At 48.3% G+C, this 16,158-nt stretch overlaps 2 protein-coding genes across 2 annotated transcripts; one reads left to right on the top strand and one right to left on the bottom strand.

Annotated features, from left to right (window-relative positions):
* Window positions 1–255: 255 nt before the first annotated feature.
* On the top strand, window positions 256–11,770 carry lcp1 (lymphocyte cytosolic protein 1 (L-plastin)). Its single transcript, XM_046403640.1, has 16 exons — window positions 256–410; window positions 4,812–4,893; window positions 5,468–5,616; window positions 6,176–6,299; window positions 7,259–7,391; window positions 8,251–8,332; window positions 8,424–8,589; window positions 8,669–8,811; window positions 9,066–9,161; window positions 9,648–9,843; window positions 9,970–10,048; window positions 10,192–10,306; window positions 10,406–10,539; window positions 10,804–10,924; window positions 11,022–11,146; window positions 11,321–11,770. The coding sequence occupies exons 2-16, from the start codon at window positions 4,827–4,829 to the stop codon at window positions 11,451–11,453; spliced, it is 1,863 nt and encodes a 620-aa protein (XP_046259596.1). The 5' UTR covers window positions 256–410; window positions 4,812–4,826; the 3' UTR covers window positions 11,454–11,770.
* A 492-nt stretch (window positions 11,771–12,262) lies between these two features.
* Window positions 12,263–16,042, bottom strand: cnot11 (CCR4-NOT transcription complex, subunit 11). Its single transcript, XM_046403660.1, has 7 exons — window positions 15,099–16,042; window positions 14,742–14,906; window positions 14,433–14,585; window positions 13,835–14,037; window positions 13,227–13,429; window positions 12,859–12,955; window positions 12,263–12,714 (listed from the first exon to the last, which is right to left on the bottom strand). The coding sequence occupies exons 1-7, from the start codon at window positions 15,415–15,417 to the stop codon at window positions 12,517–12,519; spliced, it is 1,338 nt and encodes a 445-aa protein (XP_046259616.1). The 5' UTR covers window positions 15,418–16,042; the 3' UTR covers window positions 12,263–12,516.
* Between the last annotated feature and the right edge of the window lie 116 nt (window positions 16,043–16,158).

Genomic DNA, 16,158 nt, shown 5'->3' with positions numbered 1-16,158 from the left:
AGTCCTGACCTCGACCCCCCTGAGATGAACTGGATCACCAGCCTTGGCCTCGGTGCCCCGCTGATCAGATTTCTGATGCCTAAACCTTCCAGGACAGCCTGACAGCCTTTCGGAAACTCCAAAAGGTTGCTAAAATGTCCTCAAAGCCACCGCGGGGGGTCACCTTAACTTGCAGCCAGCACGCATTGCCATATAAAGACAAAACGCCTCTCATTCCTGTTTCTGAAGCGTTGTGTGTCACTTCCTTCCCCGTAGATTTGAATAGATGCGTCGTCGCCCTGCCTTTGGTGCCTGTTGAGCAGCGAGCAGCACAGCAAGCAGCACAGCGACCGGACGGAGCAGCCGAGGAAGAGACAGACAAATAAGCGTCCAAGCCCAGAGACCAGCAGCCCTCTCACCTCACCTCTCAGGTAACTGCACATGACATCGGTGGGCCTCTGGTCTGCACAGGTGCTTCCAAAGCCCGACCACTCTTCGCCTCAGGTCCACGTTTTACTGCTGCGCCCACGTGCCGCCTCGCTTCTCGAACCGACGGCGGGGCTGCGAGCACAAGCTGAAACCTTCCGCGCTTTATCTGTTTAACTGTGTGCATGTTTGAAAACTGTCTGAAAACCCGTCCAGCAGAGCAGATGAGAGCCGTCAGAGCCTGAGTGAGGCCTGCAGAGGAGGGGAAGGAGAAGTTAAACCACTGCAGCGAACTGAACAGGAAGTTTGCGGTTAGCTTCACTTCAACTGCTGAAAATCCCTCCAAGGCAGCGATGGGGCACAGAAGCCGAGCTGAGGACGGGGTCTGCCTTGTGTGCTTTGTGTTGGGGGGTGGAGGACGTGTTGTGGATGCAGGTGTGAGGCGTCCCGATGAGGTTCAGCTTGTGTACGCCGATTCATACAGTCAGTCACCGACAGATAAGGAAGTTCTGTCACGAGCACTTTACTTAAGCACACCTTTATACTCCTGCCTGAGTGTTTCAGTCCACTTTCCGTCCGGTACAGACGAGATGGAGACTCTTCAGTCCACATGTTGGAGTTCGCTTTTCTCATATGATCGAATTATAAACTGTGATGCTTTAGTGTAGATAAAGTGCTCATAATACTGACTGTTTTGCTAATGGTGTTTCTGTACATTTAGTGAAAGGCAGTAAGTAAATCCTACACTTTTACAGGTGTTTCTACGTCGTGGTGTTGTAGAGGTGTGGACTCAAGTCACATGACTTAAAGTAGACATTAAAGCAGTTTTTCAAATTTAGCCCAAGTTGTTTAGAGTAAACCAAAGTTTAGAGTTTAGAGTCGACAAATCATCACATTTGAGAAGCTTGTTTGGCTTGTTTATTTAAATGATGAAATAGTTGGTTAATAATATCGTGGTTTCAGGATAAGGTGTCCCTGCCGAGTTTATTTTATTGGATCCCCGTTAGCTTCTGTGGGAGCAGTTGTTGAATCTACCCGAGTAAAACCTCAGTGCAGTCTTAAAAGCAAGGCCCAAAATTAAAGTAAAATAGTGTTGGCTACTGGGGCGACTTGAAACTTAACGCTCTTAACTAACTTAAACATACACTTGAGGAGAGAAGTCTGACTTTCTGAGATGAACTGAACAAAATAATGCTGATGAAACCGACGAGACAGACTCAACCCAGCTGGGTTTTATGATACTCTCAAGGTGATGGTTCAGCCAAAAACCGTTCTGGAGCTGAACAGGAGAACTGGATCAAACCACCGATGAGCCGACTCCTGGTGGGGAATCAGAGCTTCTCTGCTGAGTCATCATGAGCAGATTGAATTAGCTAGCGGCTAACAGTGTACAGTGTGTACAGTGTGTAACAGTGTGTTTTTGTGAGGAATACAGAACAACCTTTTTCATGCTGCGTGTAGAAGTCCTGATGTCACACAGCTTATTTATCTCATTATATGTTAAACTGTTTACCTTCTTTCCTCAAACAAAAGCTGGGTCTCTAATAATGGCTGGGGGGGGGGGGTGTTGACTTAAACGAATAAAGTCCCTTGAGCATAATGTTTATTTCCACCACTTAAACTTAATAAATTCAGGCATGTAAATGTGCTGTTTTTTGGTGTATCTGTGTTAGTGTCTCAGCCAAGACACTAACCCAGCTGGGTTGAGTCTGTCTCATCGGTTTCATCAGCATTATTTTGTTCAGTTCATCTCAGGCAGTCGTGGATCAGCGGTTAGGGTGTCGGACCCGTAACCGGTGGATCGCTGGTTCGATTCCCCGTCCTGGTGTCCATGGCTGAGGTACCCTTGAGCAAGGTACCTAACCCCCACTGCTCCCCGGGCGCTGCACGCGGTCGCCCACTGCCCCGGGTTTGCTGTGTGTGTGTGCACGTCACTTGGGTGGGTTAAATGCAGAGAGCAAATTTCGTTGGAGTGAGTTCCCTCCAATGACAAAATATGTCACTTTAATCTTAAAAAAAAAAAAAAAAAAAAGAAGAAGTAAGAAACCTTTAACAGGGAAAATGGGAAGATTAGACACTTCATACTAAACTATGACCAAATTTACTCAGAGAGAATTAGAAATAAAAGTCAAATTGTGCCCTTAAATCAAATGAATCTTTGCAGATGTAACCCAGTCTGTATGTTACATGTTCTGCTGGGTAGCGGCTGTGCTGCGTTTAGGGACACCGCTCAGCGACGTTGTTTCACTACATTTAGCTCCAACAGAACTGATGGAACGTCAAAGTTCTTGTCCAGTTCATTTAACCTGCTGAGGTTCAGGACAGACTGAACAGAGCGTCTGTATTCACCTCAGCCATGTTTCACTAAGTGTGGTCTTCACAGCTCTGAGGACATGAGCCGGATAAGTAACGACACACGAGATGGGAGCATGGATGACGTTCACATGTGGTCTGATAAGATAAACTTATGACTTGATACCAAAGTTAAAGGACATCATCTTATCGTTTCAGATACGTCAGGCTGTCAGTGCTCATTTCAGGGAGATTTTGAAGAAGACTTGAACATTTCACTTTTAATCAGTTGTATTTTATCAATATGTTGCTTTGACTCTCTGAAAGTGTAGGCTGATCTAAAAACAGTCGACTTCTGATAAATCACCTCCTCCATCCTCTCAGACTCTAACTTCATCTGCTGACAGAATCCACTCGTTTGCTGCATGGGCACGAATGCGGCAGCCATGACAGTCGAGGTTAGCGTCACGCTTCATCATGTCGGCTCCGGTTCCCCAGTTCGGTTCAGGTACATCTGGATCTGTATGGGTAAAGGATTACTTGTTTGGGTCATTTGTCAAGCAGCTTACAAAATAACTGATGTTTTATGACGTTTTAAACTCTCAGAAGTGACGATTGGTTGCCATGAGTTAGCCGTGAAGCAGTGGACAACTCGTGAATGTGCTGTTTGAATCAGCTTTGGTCTGTCAGATCCACTGATCCAGTCTTTGGATTTTACTCATGTTGCTTTAACGTGATGTTTGTGTACACAAGTTATTAACATGAGGCCGTGAGGTCATAATTTTTCCACAGACAGTTGATGTTTTGCTCTAAAATACGTCACCATCGGGTTGCTTTTCTCCGAGCAGTACAGGAAGCTGAATCACTTCTCTTCAAGGTTTTCTTCGTGGTTTGAAACCAACAAACAGGTCGAATTCTGACTTTGCCAAAAAAGGACCTGCAAACACAAACACACACACACAGCCAAACAAAATAGCTTATGTGTCATGTGATCGCCTGCTTCTCAAAATTGCTTCACTGTTCCTCATGTGCAGAATGTGAGCGCTGGTACGGACGATGAGACGGGTTAGCGGCGACGTCATTGCTGTTGCAGACACTCATGGAACCAATGTGAACGTTATAAACAACCCGTGAACCTAAAACTACTAAACAAAGACAGAATCTGACCTTCGGAAGCTTCTTCACTTTCTTCTGAAAAGTTAGATGAAAGGTTGACATCGCTCATACGCCTGACTGGAGCCAGCAGTCTGTTAGCTGAGCTCAGCTCAGCATTAACACTGGAAGCAGCTAGCCTGCCTCAGTCCAAAGCTAATTAAAGTGACTTGGCAGCACCTCAGAAGCTCTCCAGCGACTGTGTTAATTACCTGAGACGTTCGGGCAGAGTCGGGCCAGCTGGGCTCTCCTGTTTCTGGTCTTTACACTGACTGAACTGAAAGCTGTGGGAGTATTCAGCTGCACACCAACAGTTTGTAATGACAGAAGTATTAAATGCGGGTCGTGTTTTCATCGTTTCACAAGAAAATGTCTGCTGAAGAGAATCACGAAAACTTTAAACTGGCATGAAAGGATTCCGATCTGTGATTGGTGGGTCGTTTCATCCTGTCTTTGGAGAAATGAAAACTGGAGAACTCGTGTCTCTGAGCCGTCTCAGCTGACCGGGGATAAAAATGAACTTCGACTCTGAATATTTGTTTCCTTTTTTCATGTCGTCAGCCTTGCTGGATGGTTGAACTCGCTGCTTCTCTCTGCTACAGGCATGACACAGCTGAACCTCACACCCAGCTGATGGCAGTTGATCTGCATGGTGGGTAACGTAGGCAGCATTGAGATGGGTCCTGCCTTCAGGTCGGGTACCCGTGGGACCAGCAGATACTCGCGTGTAATTGCACATCGGCAGCAAACAAAGAAGCTCCTCTGTCAGGCAGGAAGTGCCACAGAAGCAGGAAGTTAGAGGTCGGCAGAAGTGAGAACTGTGAGCAGTTTGCATCACAGTACGAAATCAGGAGGTCTCGTCTGCCAAGTTCCTCCTTTTCTGCACACACGTCCCCTGAGCCGGCCAGTCCTGTCCGGATCCCACCTTTGATTTACAGACGAGGTTTTCTTTCCTCTGTCAGTTTCAGGTTTCCAACATGGCAGCCACCGTGCCGATGTCTCCAGAGGAAGAGGAGGAACTCCGAGAAGCTTTTGCCAAGATTGGTAAGAGAACGGCGGTTACTGCCGTTTCCTCGTGTTTGATTCAGGAAGAGAAGTGGTGGAGCTTCCCTGAAAACCAAACTAAACTGGTGACTAATGATGTTCCTGATTAATTGATTCAATTAATTATTATTTGTTTAACTTATTTAAAGGGGGCAGATTAGGTTATATCCTCGAGATGATTTGAGGATGTGATGTTTTGTCCTTTTAGTCGATATAAATGTCCATAAGGCTGAATGGTCCTGTGTTCAAATCAACAGCTCATCTTCTTCCTCCCAGTCTGTCATTAAACTCTTAATACGTCAAGAAAGTCATCTGGAAGTCAGAGGGAAACTGCACATATAAATTAGATTAACGGCCCTCTTCAGCTGGTTGTGGGACTCGGCATCTTACTTGTCTTTACATTTCTGGGGAATTTCAAACTCTCGAATCAATTTATCACAGAGTGAAAAGTGAGGTGTGCTGCTGTTTGAGGACTAAGCTTGTTTAAGGGTGTGCGCAGGCCTCCTGTATGAAAACAGTGTCAAGGCTGAACTGCTTCCTGTGTTCGACCTCTGACCTCTCTGTCCTTCTCCAGATGTGGACAACAACGGATTCATCAGCAAGGATGAGCTCAACGAGCTCTTCAGGGCCGCTAACCTGGCACTGCCGGGCTACCGGGTCCGAGAGATCGTCCAGGAGCTGACCAAGACCAGCGACCAGCTCACCTTCAACGAGTTTACTCAGGTCAGTCCACACCTGCACACGGTTCCCGGATACACCTGAGGGGCCGTCACAGGAAGTAACAAAGTCCCGCCGCACAAACCTGTTCTCAGCCTCTGGACTTTAATATTTGCTTGGATCATTTGAACCCTTACTGCCGTGAAACCAGGCTGCAATGATAAGTTGATTAATTAGATGATCAGAAAAATTAATTACCAAATATTTTGATAATTGATTAAAGATTTTAGTCAAAGTTGCTTCCAGCTTCTTACACGTCAGGCTCTGCAGCTTTTCTTCGTCGTCCAGACAGAAGATGAAGAGTCTTCGGGTTTTGGACTGTTGGTTGAAGGAAACTGCAGACGTCACTTTGAGCTCAGGGAAACGTTTTACATTTTATAGACTGAACAATTACTTTATTACTTTAAGTGTAGTGTCCTGTAATACTTTTCTATAATATTGCATAAAATGTGAAATACTGGTCAAGTACAAGTATTTCCAAATTGTACTTGAGTGTACTTTACGTGAGTGTAATCAAAGTTCTCTGGTTGCTCTCTTGTCTCTCGCTGATTGTTCAAACCATCAGATCGTCTGCGGGCTGAAGAGCGGCGAGGTGGCCAAGACCTTCAGGAAGGCCATCAATAAAAAGGAGGGAATCTGCAACGTGGCAGGAACCTCAGAGCAGTCCGGCACTCAGCACTCCTACTCAGGTCAGTGATGACAGACAGACAGACAGACAGACACCAATGACAACAGGAAGTGTGTGTTGACATCAGACTCAGACGACAGCTGATTGGTCCCTAAACTAATCTGCTACGATTCTAATAATCGATGGACCATTTGAAGTGTTGTTCAAAGACCTTCTGACTCCTGAGACATGAACGTTTATCTTGATCTCTAAAAAAAAACAAGTACCGTATTTTCCGGACTATAGAACGCACCTGAGTATAAGCCGAACCCACCAAATTAAATAATAATAATAATAATATTTGTACATCTATAGGCCGCACTTGACTATAAGCCGCAGGTGTCCACATTGTAACATGACATACGTTTTCGAGTCCGGGCCGTCTGCTTTTCTGACCTCTGAAAGCGTTTGTCGTCTTCAGCGTGAAGAACTGACTGCTGCCGTCTCCAACGTCTCACCGTTGATTCATTTACGCCAAGCTTACGTGCAGCAGCTCTATTTCCTTCTTGGACAGCCAGTTTGATTGCTTTTAACTTAAAAGCTGCATCACATGCATTTCTTCGAGTGTTTTCCACGGTGACGGTATGTGCATGACGCGCAGAATGACTGTTAGAAGTTACGCTTAAAACTAGCGTCTTCCTCTTCGCATCACCGGGCCGTTAGCCCGTAAAAATCTATAGATTAGCCGCATCGTTGTTTAGGCCGCAGAGTTGAAGGCGTGGGAACAAAGTAGCGGCTTATAGTCCGGAAAATACGGTAGTCTGAATGAATCCACAGTGAGAAGAAAAGTTTAAGGTCTGGATTAACCTGGATTGCACTCAGGGCAGATCAGATTGTTGACATGAGTGACTTTGGTCAGACGCCGTGATGTTCTGTTTGTGTGTCTTAACCCGAGGACGTGTAGACATGTACACCCAGTCTTAGATTTTAGATTCCTGCCTGAATGTGGGTGTCAGTTCGGCTGCTCTCTGTGACCTGCAGAGGAGGAGAAGGTGGCCTTTGTGAACTGGATCAATAAAGCTCTGGAGAAGGATGCAGACTGTAAACATGTCCTGCCGATGGATCCTGCCAGCAACGACCTGTTCACGGCCATGGGAGACGGGATCATCCTCTGGTACGCTCGAGAGCAGACTTAAACGGTTGCCTTCTGTCCTCCTGACAGTCGGGTGCTCAGACTGATTCACTTACAGCCAGCAGCTGGTTAGCATAGCTTAGCATAGCTTAGCATAGCTTAGCATAACGACTGGAAGCAAAGGGAAACAGCTAGCCTGGCTCTGAAGGTAAAAGCATCCACCTGGCACCACCTACTCACTGATGACCACATTTTGGTTGATGTGATATGGAGGTTGCCAGGCAACCAACAGAATGTCCAGGAAGTCAATGCACCCAAACAGGAAATAGTCTGGCACAAATCCTCGTAAAACCAGTCAGTGTAGTAAAAAGTACCCAAAGTCATACTTGAGTGTAAGTAAAGACGTTGTGTTAAAACAGCAGTCACCCATACAGGTAGTACTCGACAAAAAGTATCTGTATAAGTAGACATAAATTATACACACATATACTGTGTACTGGGCCAGAGTGATAGTTACCTGATGGTTATCTGACTGCTAATAAAATAAATGAGTTAAAAATGCACCACTTTGGCTCTGCAACCTGCAAAGTAACAATAACTGAATGGATCGAATTAATGTAGTGAAGAAAATAGAAATACTCCATTAAAGTACCTGCATTTGCTACAGTCCAGCAGAGGAGTAAGTGTACTTAGTTTCTGTCCATCGCTGGTTTTTCTGCAGATCAACTTATGCTCCTGGGTGGATTTTGTTGGACCAGGTTAGCTGTTTGTAGTGTTTATGCTAAGCTAAGCTAAGCTAACTGGCTGTAGCTTCATATTTAGCACACAGACATGAAAGCAAATGGATAAACTTTTTCTTTATTTTGTGACTGCTGACTGTTAAAATGTTGTCCTTCGGCAGTAAGATGATCAACCTGTCTGTGCCCGACACCATCGACGAGAGAACCATCAACAAGAAGAAGCTCACGCCCTTCACCATCCAGGTGAGACAGGAAGTGCGTGCTGTATATCGTCTGTATGCGTCACTTCCCCTCAGAGGGTCTTAACTTCCTGTCGTGGCGTTTGCTCCGACAGGAGAACCTGAACCTGGCTCTGAACTCGGCGTCTGCCATCGGCTGCCACGTGGTCAACATCGGAGCCGAGGACCTGAAGGAGGGCCGGCAGCACCTGGTCCTGGGTCTACTGTGGCAGGTCATCAAGATCGGACTGTTCGCCGACATCGAGCTCAGCAAAAACGAAGGTGTGTGTGTTCATGTTGATTCAACTTGGTGTTTAAGACCAGTGTGTGTCAGTGTGTTTAACTGCGTATGTGCGTGCAGCTCTGGCCGCTCTGCTGCGTGATGGAGAAAGTCTGGAGGATCTGATGAAACTTTCCCCTGAAGAGCTGCTGCTGCGCTGGGCCAACTATCACCTGGAGGAGGCCGGCTGTGGCAGGATCAACAACTTCAGCTCGGACATCAAGGTGACGGCGCCCACGCACACTCGACACACGACTCCGATCTGACTGGAACCTTTTGAATCATCTGTGCAGCTTTAGTTCCACACACCTGGAAGCTTGTAGACGTCACTTTTCATTTGCAAAACCTGCTTTTTGGTTTTGACATTCGTCTGCTTCCAGTTTGTAAAGAAAGACGAGATGAGCCACATCCACTGTTTTCCCGTGCGTTTGTTGTTTGTCGCGTCTGCCGTTCATCATCTTGTTTCTGTGCGTCTCAGGACTCCAAGGCGTATTACAACATCCTGAACCAGGTGGCACCCAAAGGAGATGAGGAGGGGGTCCCCCCCATCGCCATCGACATGTCCGGGATCAGAGTAAGACCCTGTGGCATCATCACAAGTCGGCTTAGGAGAAAAATCTAACTTTTCACATTCAAAATTCTTGTTTGGCTCAATCAAGAGTCTAATAATAAAAAGTAAATCGTTATTTAAACAGCATAAATGTCTTAAACAAATAAAAGGCAACAAAATGTTTTCATTTAAGGAGCCGGAGAACTGATTTAAAAACTTCCTGGATCACAACAGTTTGATCACAGCACATCTTTAGCTCACCAACAGGAAGGACGACTTCTCAGCACCTCCTCAGCTGAGAGGAGACTTTCTGTCTTAGTTTGAAACCACAAACTCCTTCCAGGTTTCAGACTTAACAGCCCTGCAACCTTCTGTAGATCATCTGGGTGACGTTTCTAGACAGTTCAGGAAGTTCCTGATTAGAGCTGACTGAACAAGAGGACATGTTGGACACGAGACAAGTTTTCTGGCTTTACTGAAAGGACATCATCCTGGTCCGTCTCTCTGCAGGAGAAGGAGGACCTGAGACGGGCCGAGTGCATGCTGGACCAGGCCGACCGGCTCGGATGCAGGCAGTTCGTCATGCCAACAGACGTCATCCGCGGCAACCCTAAGCTTAACTTGGCTTTTGTGGCCAATCTGTTCAACAAGTACCCCGCTCTGAAGAAACCCGAGAACCAGGACATCGACTGGAGCTCCATCGAAGGCGAGTTTGACTCCTCACAGTCCTCCTCAAACAAACGTGTACATTTTCTCAAGTATTTGTACTTTATGTGAGTACAACATTCATGCGAAGAAACGATGACTCACTTCCTGTGCCGTTTTCCTCCAGGTGAAACCAGAGAGGAGCGAACCTTCAGGAACTGGATGAACTCGCTGGGGGTGAACCCTCGTGTCAACCACCTCTACGCGTAAGAACACTTTGATTAATCTGCTTCGCGTCATCAACACGAGCAGCTGCAGCCTTCGTCCCTCTGCTCTGATGATGACGATTTAACCTTCGTCTGCGCGACAGCCTGTCACGCCGATCTAACATGAGGTGTGTGTGTTACAGAGACATCGATGACGCCCTGGTGATCTTCCAGTTGTACGAGAAAATCAAGGTTCCAGTGAACTGGGATAAAGTCAACAAGCCTCCCTACCCTAAACTGGGCAGCAACATGAAGAAGGTGCGAGCACCAATCACAATCAAAGAAGGAAGCCAACGTCAGCGGGCCACAAACCAATGCTGAAACTAACCTGATGTGAATCTCTGGGTTCTGTTGCAGCTCGAGAACTGTAACTACGCAGTCGAGCTGGGAAAGAAGGAGGCCAAGTTCTCTCTGGTGGGCATCGCAGGTCAGGACCTGAACGTAGGGAACCGAACCCTCACCCTCGCTCTGCTCTGGCAGCTCATGAGGAGGTAACACCTCACAGGTTGCATCCTTTGCTACCACTGCATCGGTCCGGCAAAAACCTCAGTCCAGCATCATCTGAGGGGTCTGGTTCTGTCTGGTTGTTGTTTTGCTACAACCAGTTGAGTCTTTAAAAGCATTAAAGACTCTGTTGACATTTTTATCAGTTAACATGTCAGGGCATCATGCTAATGAACGTGTGCTCACCTCCAGGTGGAGCTTTTACTTTGAAAGCTGCCCTTCCCTCATGCTGTGTGTGTGTGTGCCCTCAGATACACCCTGAACATCCTGGAGGACCTGGGCGACGGGCAGAAGGTGACCGACGACACCATCGTGGCCTGGGTCAACGACACCCTCACACAGGCGGGAAAACCCACCATCTCCAGCTTCAAGGTGATCAACACCACCGTGAGATTCTGACTGTGTCATGTGGTCTTTACAGCATGTGAACCGCGTAGTTAAATCGCTGTGTGTGTTTGTGTGTGTGTAGGACATGTCCATCAGCAGCAGTATGCCGGTTCTGGACCTGATCGATGCCATCCAGCCCGGATCGATCAGATACGACCTGCTGAAGACAGAAGACCTGACTGAGGAGGAGAAACTCAACAATGCCAAGTTTGTCCCCATTTTATTTCACTCAGCTCGTATCTCGCCAACAGGGCCGAGGCGAAAAGGCATCGTGGTCGTCAGATGAACCCAGTCATCGTATTCTGATTGGCTTGGTGTTTTAGTCTTCTCTAAATGTCAGACCAATACGAGCTCGTCTCACCGTCGTCATTGTGTTCCCAGGTACGCCATCTCCATGGCGAGGAAGATCGGCGCCCGGGTGTACGCGCTGCCCGAAGACCTGGTGGAGGTCAAACCCAAGATGGTGATGACGGTGTTTGCCTGCCTGATGGCACGCGGCATGAAGAGAGTTTAAAGACGACCAACAGGAAGCCTGAACCGAACACACGGGCTCCACAGGCTGAGGAGCGACTGGAAGCTTAAAGCTCAGAGTATCTGCACCTTTCAGCAGGACGGGAACTGAACCTACAGGGCTGCGTTCACATCAGTCAGCTGTCTCAAAGGACATCATGCAGGCTTTAATTGGTCTTCAGGCTGTAAACTCAACATTTAAAGGCAGAAATACTCTGATTGGTTCAGTAAAAGTCTTTGTTTTGTGTTGTCTGACCTGATTACACACAATCAAACCTTCACCAAATGTACGCAACCAATAAACTGATTTTTGTATTAAGACTCGTGTTACTGTTTGTGTAAAAAGTCCCAGAGGTCGACTGGTAAGAAGGCATCACATTTAACGTGACGTGAAGGCGCTGTAACGTGTCACTCTGGCCACAGGAAGTGGACGACACTGAGCCGAGCCCGCAGAAACAGCGGCGGGCTCTGAAGCCGTCACGTGACGCACGCTGGCCCAACAGCATCACAGCCGCCATAAAACGACTCGTTTGACTCGTTCGAGGGCTTAACGTGAGGTCAGGAGTCTCTAATGAGCGGTACAGGTAAAACACCACCTCGCACCAACAGTGAAAAAGAATCAAAAACTCTTCTGGACCTTATGAAGGAAGTGCTATCGCTTCCTGGCGGCGACAGAAGACATTTTGGAGATGAAGCACGTGGTCTGGAAACCAGAGTCCTCGGGCGTCACCTCTGATGTGGAGTCCACATTTCACCTGAACACATCCATGCACCGACCTGACAACATACGAATGAAAACACAAAAACCCAACCTGACAGACTCAGTCGAACTGTTTAATTATTACAAGGTTCTATTTCCAAAGGAGCAGTAAGTAGAAAATAAAAAGCTGAGGAAACGGTGACAGTTCAGAGCTGTGAGTGAACAGAGGAGTTTGAAGTCTGGACAAAACGCTGCGACATATTTACAGTACAGTCAGTTGTTGTGGTGACCCAACCAGCACACTGGTGACACGTGACCATGGGAGTTACTTCAGGAAGTCGGGCCTCTCGTGTCTCTGTGAGCTTCGTTATTTGGCAGGCTTGGCCTCGGTCGGGTTTTCCCCGGTGTCCAGGGTCTTGAGGAGGCGGAAGAGGCCGGCAGCTTCGCGGATGCGGCTGAACTCGATGCAGAAGGCCTGGACCTCGATGAAGAGGTCCTGCACGTTAATGATCTTGTTTCGGATCAGCGACTGGAGGAAGACGCAGACCAGCCGGACCAGCCGATTCTGGAGGAAATCATCAGACGGAGCATTACTGTCTTCATTTAATGCTGCACTTTTCTGACACACTGCGTTTATTTCTTTCAGCACGATCCCGGAACAGTGGGACTAAGACGCAGGCGTGTTCAGGATCACAGGACTGTACCGTACCTGCATGTACTTGTCTTTGATTTGCTCACAGGTGGAGATGCAGTTGGAGATGTAGAGGTGGATGAACTCTGGAGGCAAGTCCACAGCTGTGGTCAACCTGAGGAAGCAATCAGAGGAGAAACGAGTTAACTTCAGCCTAACAGTCCTGTCTGCACTGCCACCTGGTGGTGACAACGTGCAGCTTCAACTGAAAGGAACACAAATCATTTCAGGTCAGAGAAGTGAAACAGCTGATGTTACACATCAGGGCTGTGACAGGAGGACGTAACATGTCGCCTGTTCAAAGATCCTCAAGGTTAAAGCGACAACACTAACGTCCTTGTTTTGTCCCTAAGAAGCCGGACAGATGAGTAGAGCGGCGTCCTCACCTGTTGACGACCTCCATGGAGTGCAGAGACATGTCCATGTTGACCAGCACGGAGAAATACTCTGTGATCTGGCTGCTCTGCATCAGCTTCAGCAGCATCTCGATGGCCACCAGCGGGTTGTTCTCCACCAGGTCAGGAAGCTTCGCCGGGGACAGACCGATGTGATACACCAGCTTCGGGTCCTTCTCCAGCTCGGCCAGCAGCTGCAGAGACACAGAGGTAGTGATCCAGGCTGTTCTGCAGCAGAACTCAGCCACCGTCGGGATTCCCCATCTTCTGTTCTTTGTCTGGGATCTCCGAGTCGTTTGGTTCAAAAGTTCTTTTGACCTTCGAGTGCGTTAACCGTCTAAGTGAATAAAGCTTGTGTGTCCTTTAACTGATGTTTGGTCTCCAGCTCAGCCTTTGCTATGAGGGAGGCCATGACAACTTCCTCTAAACGTTCCTGGAGAGGATCAACACACTGAAACATTTTACTCTTTTCCAAAATCAATAGAAATGATTTACATTTCCTGTTGCCGCTAAATCTTATGAGAATGTACGTCGTCAGAGAGCCGCGTGCATCACGGGCCGGTTTATCAACACTGCGGTGACGGCAGCATCACGCTCACCTGTGACTGCTGCTGGGCCGACAGCGGGCTCTTGAAGGCCTTGGACATGATGCGTTTGATCTCCACCCCGGTGCTGTTCTTCACACACATGGAGCGGTCCCACTGGATGATGTGGTCCGGCTCGGTGGGGTTCAGCCACGCCAGCTCGTCCTCGCAGACGTGGAGAGGAGGCGGCGGCCGGATGAACTCAGGCCGGAAGTGACCTGAGGACAGAGAGGAAGAGGAGGAGGAGGAGGATGAGATGTTCAGTTAACAAAAGTTACCATCAGCCAGACTGTATTTTACATTTATTTACTGGTAACCATGGGAACAAGTGCACAAGCTTTGTGAGGCATCCTCATATTCACAGAGTCAGCCTCATGTGTCAGGACGTGAACAGCAGTGAGTTACGATCACCGGGCACCACGGCAGGAAAGTGAAGATCTATGACGGACACGGGTCGGTAAACCCAACCGGCCCTCCTGTTCGTATCGACAAGCTGTGAGTCTCGCCCTGCAGCAGGGACCTTCTCACCATCACTGAGGAAATAACTTCAGTCTCCTCACAGTGTCCTGTGGTGGACACTCAGATGTTTGCTCCTGAAATCAAAAAGACTTACTTTCCAGTGGAGGGCGGGGCCCAGTCACCAGAGACTCTATGATCTGATTGGCCACTGAACTGTCGAATCCTGAGTTGGATGAATCCGGGTCTGGGTCGTTGAGGATGCTGGGGAAGCTGGCTTTACTCTGAGTGGGCAGCTCTGACTGACGCTCTGCACAACAAACACAATAAAATGAGGCTGAAGGTCGACTGTGTGTTCCAAATAAGTGAAGCTCTTTATGTCCTGCATGGACAGCAGTAACGTCCTGAGAAGAACGGTGCTGTTCGTTTCTCCAGCACATGGATGGCCGTGTTTGTGTGTACTGACCTGCTAAGGCCAGCTGCAGCCCACTGATGTCTATGGACTGGGGCATGTTGCTGACGTCCATGCAGGACACCTGTCTAGGGGTCTTCTTGAAGAGATCCCTGGGTGGCGCCAACATCAGCTGAGACAGGAAGAACTTCTCAGGCTGAGTGATGGGAGGCAGGAAGCCTGAAGGCAACACAGAGCAGACATGTGGGTGGAGAACAGGAAGTGAAAACCTGCCGAAAGAAGCAAACTGTGACCCTGACAGCTCACTGACTGTTAGTTAATGATGGTCTTTATCGGACACTGTCTGTCTTATTTTGAACCAACACAGTGTTGCGCGCGCGCGCACACACACACACACACACACGGGCCTACCGGAGAGCACCTTCTCCTGCTCCTCCCCGGCCGGTGCGGGGTTCAGCAGGTGGGCGAACACGGCGGCGAACGGGTTGGCGGCCAGCGGCTCGGTGCGGTACATCTCCCACAGCAGGTAGAGGGCGGTGAGCCGCTGCGGGGAGCTGGGCAGCAGGTCCGGCTGCTGGAGGAGCATGACCAGCACCGAGCCTACCCTGAAGTGCTCCGCTTTCCCGAAGTAATGATGGAAGTGGGTGGAGAGGCTCTCAAAGGTGTTGGTGCAAGCCTCCTCCGATATGATGCTCAGCAGGTTGGACAGCTCCTTCGGGGCGAGGGTCATGTCTGCTCGCCTGGACGCGGTCGGCGCTTAGGAGGTCAAAACTGTTAGAAAACTCTACTTTCTGTTAATACAGCAAACGTAGCGCTTCTGTCACAACATAAGCGAAGTCAATTCATCTCTGTGGGAGAGAACACAACATTCAAAGCCGCAGTCATCACACGAGCTCCGAGTCCTGGAGCTCGGCTAGCAAACAGTTAGCTTAGCCTAGCAGCGCACACCGACCCAAACCGGTGAAGCCATGTCACAAAATGAAGAGTCCGTCCGGAAGAACCCGCTCACGGCTATTCGGTACCTAACTACAAAACAGACTTTCAACACAGAAAATAAGCGAGCTCAATATTCCAGTCCGCTGTGGCGCTACGAGGGCAGCTAAACACAGCTGCGCTGCATTAGCTGTTTAAATTCAGATTTGACCCTGACGGCGCAGTGCATTGTGGGGCGGGTAGTTTCGTTTTCCGAGGTTTCACTTCCCTGTCAAATTGACCTCCTGTCCAACATCCACAGTGACACTTAACGGTAACATTGGACAGTTAAAACTGTAAACCAATACACACAGGCCGGAAACCCCAAAGTACCACGTCTCAAGGAAAAACTAACGGCATCTTTTTACCCAGAAGCCCCTGTGGTTTCCTTTCCTTTCCGGTTAAAGTTGGGGCAAGAAAATCCGTAAACTTTGTCGTCGTCTGCCCGGTTTGCTACTAATTCACCGAATCCAGACTAAAACTGGCCCAGATTGTCCCA

The sequence above is a fragment of the Scatophagus argus genome, chromosome 11, assembly GCF_020382885.2.
Source record: "Scatophagus argus isolate fScaArg1 chromosome 11, fScaArg1.pri, whole genome shotgun sequence".
Taxonomy (NCBI): domain Eukaryota; kingdom Metazoa; phylum Chordata; class Actinopteri; family Scatophagidae; genus Scatophagus; species Scatophagus argus.
The sequence above is the reverse complement of the archived record's forward strand: the minus strand, read 5'-3'. Positions and strand labels throughout refer to the sequence as shown.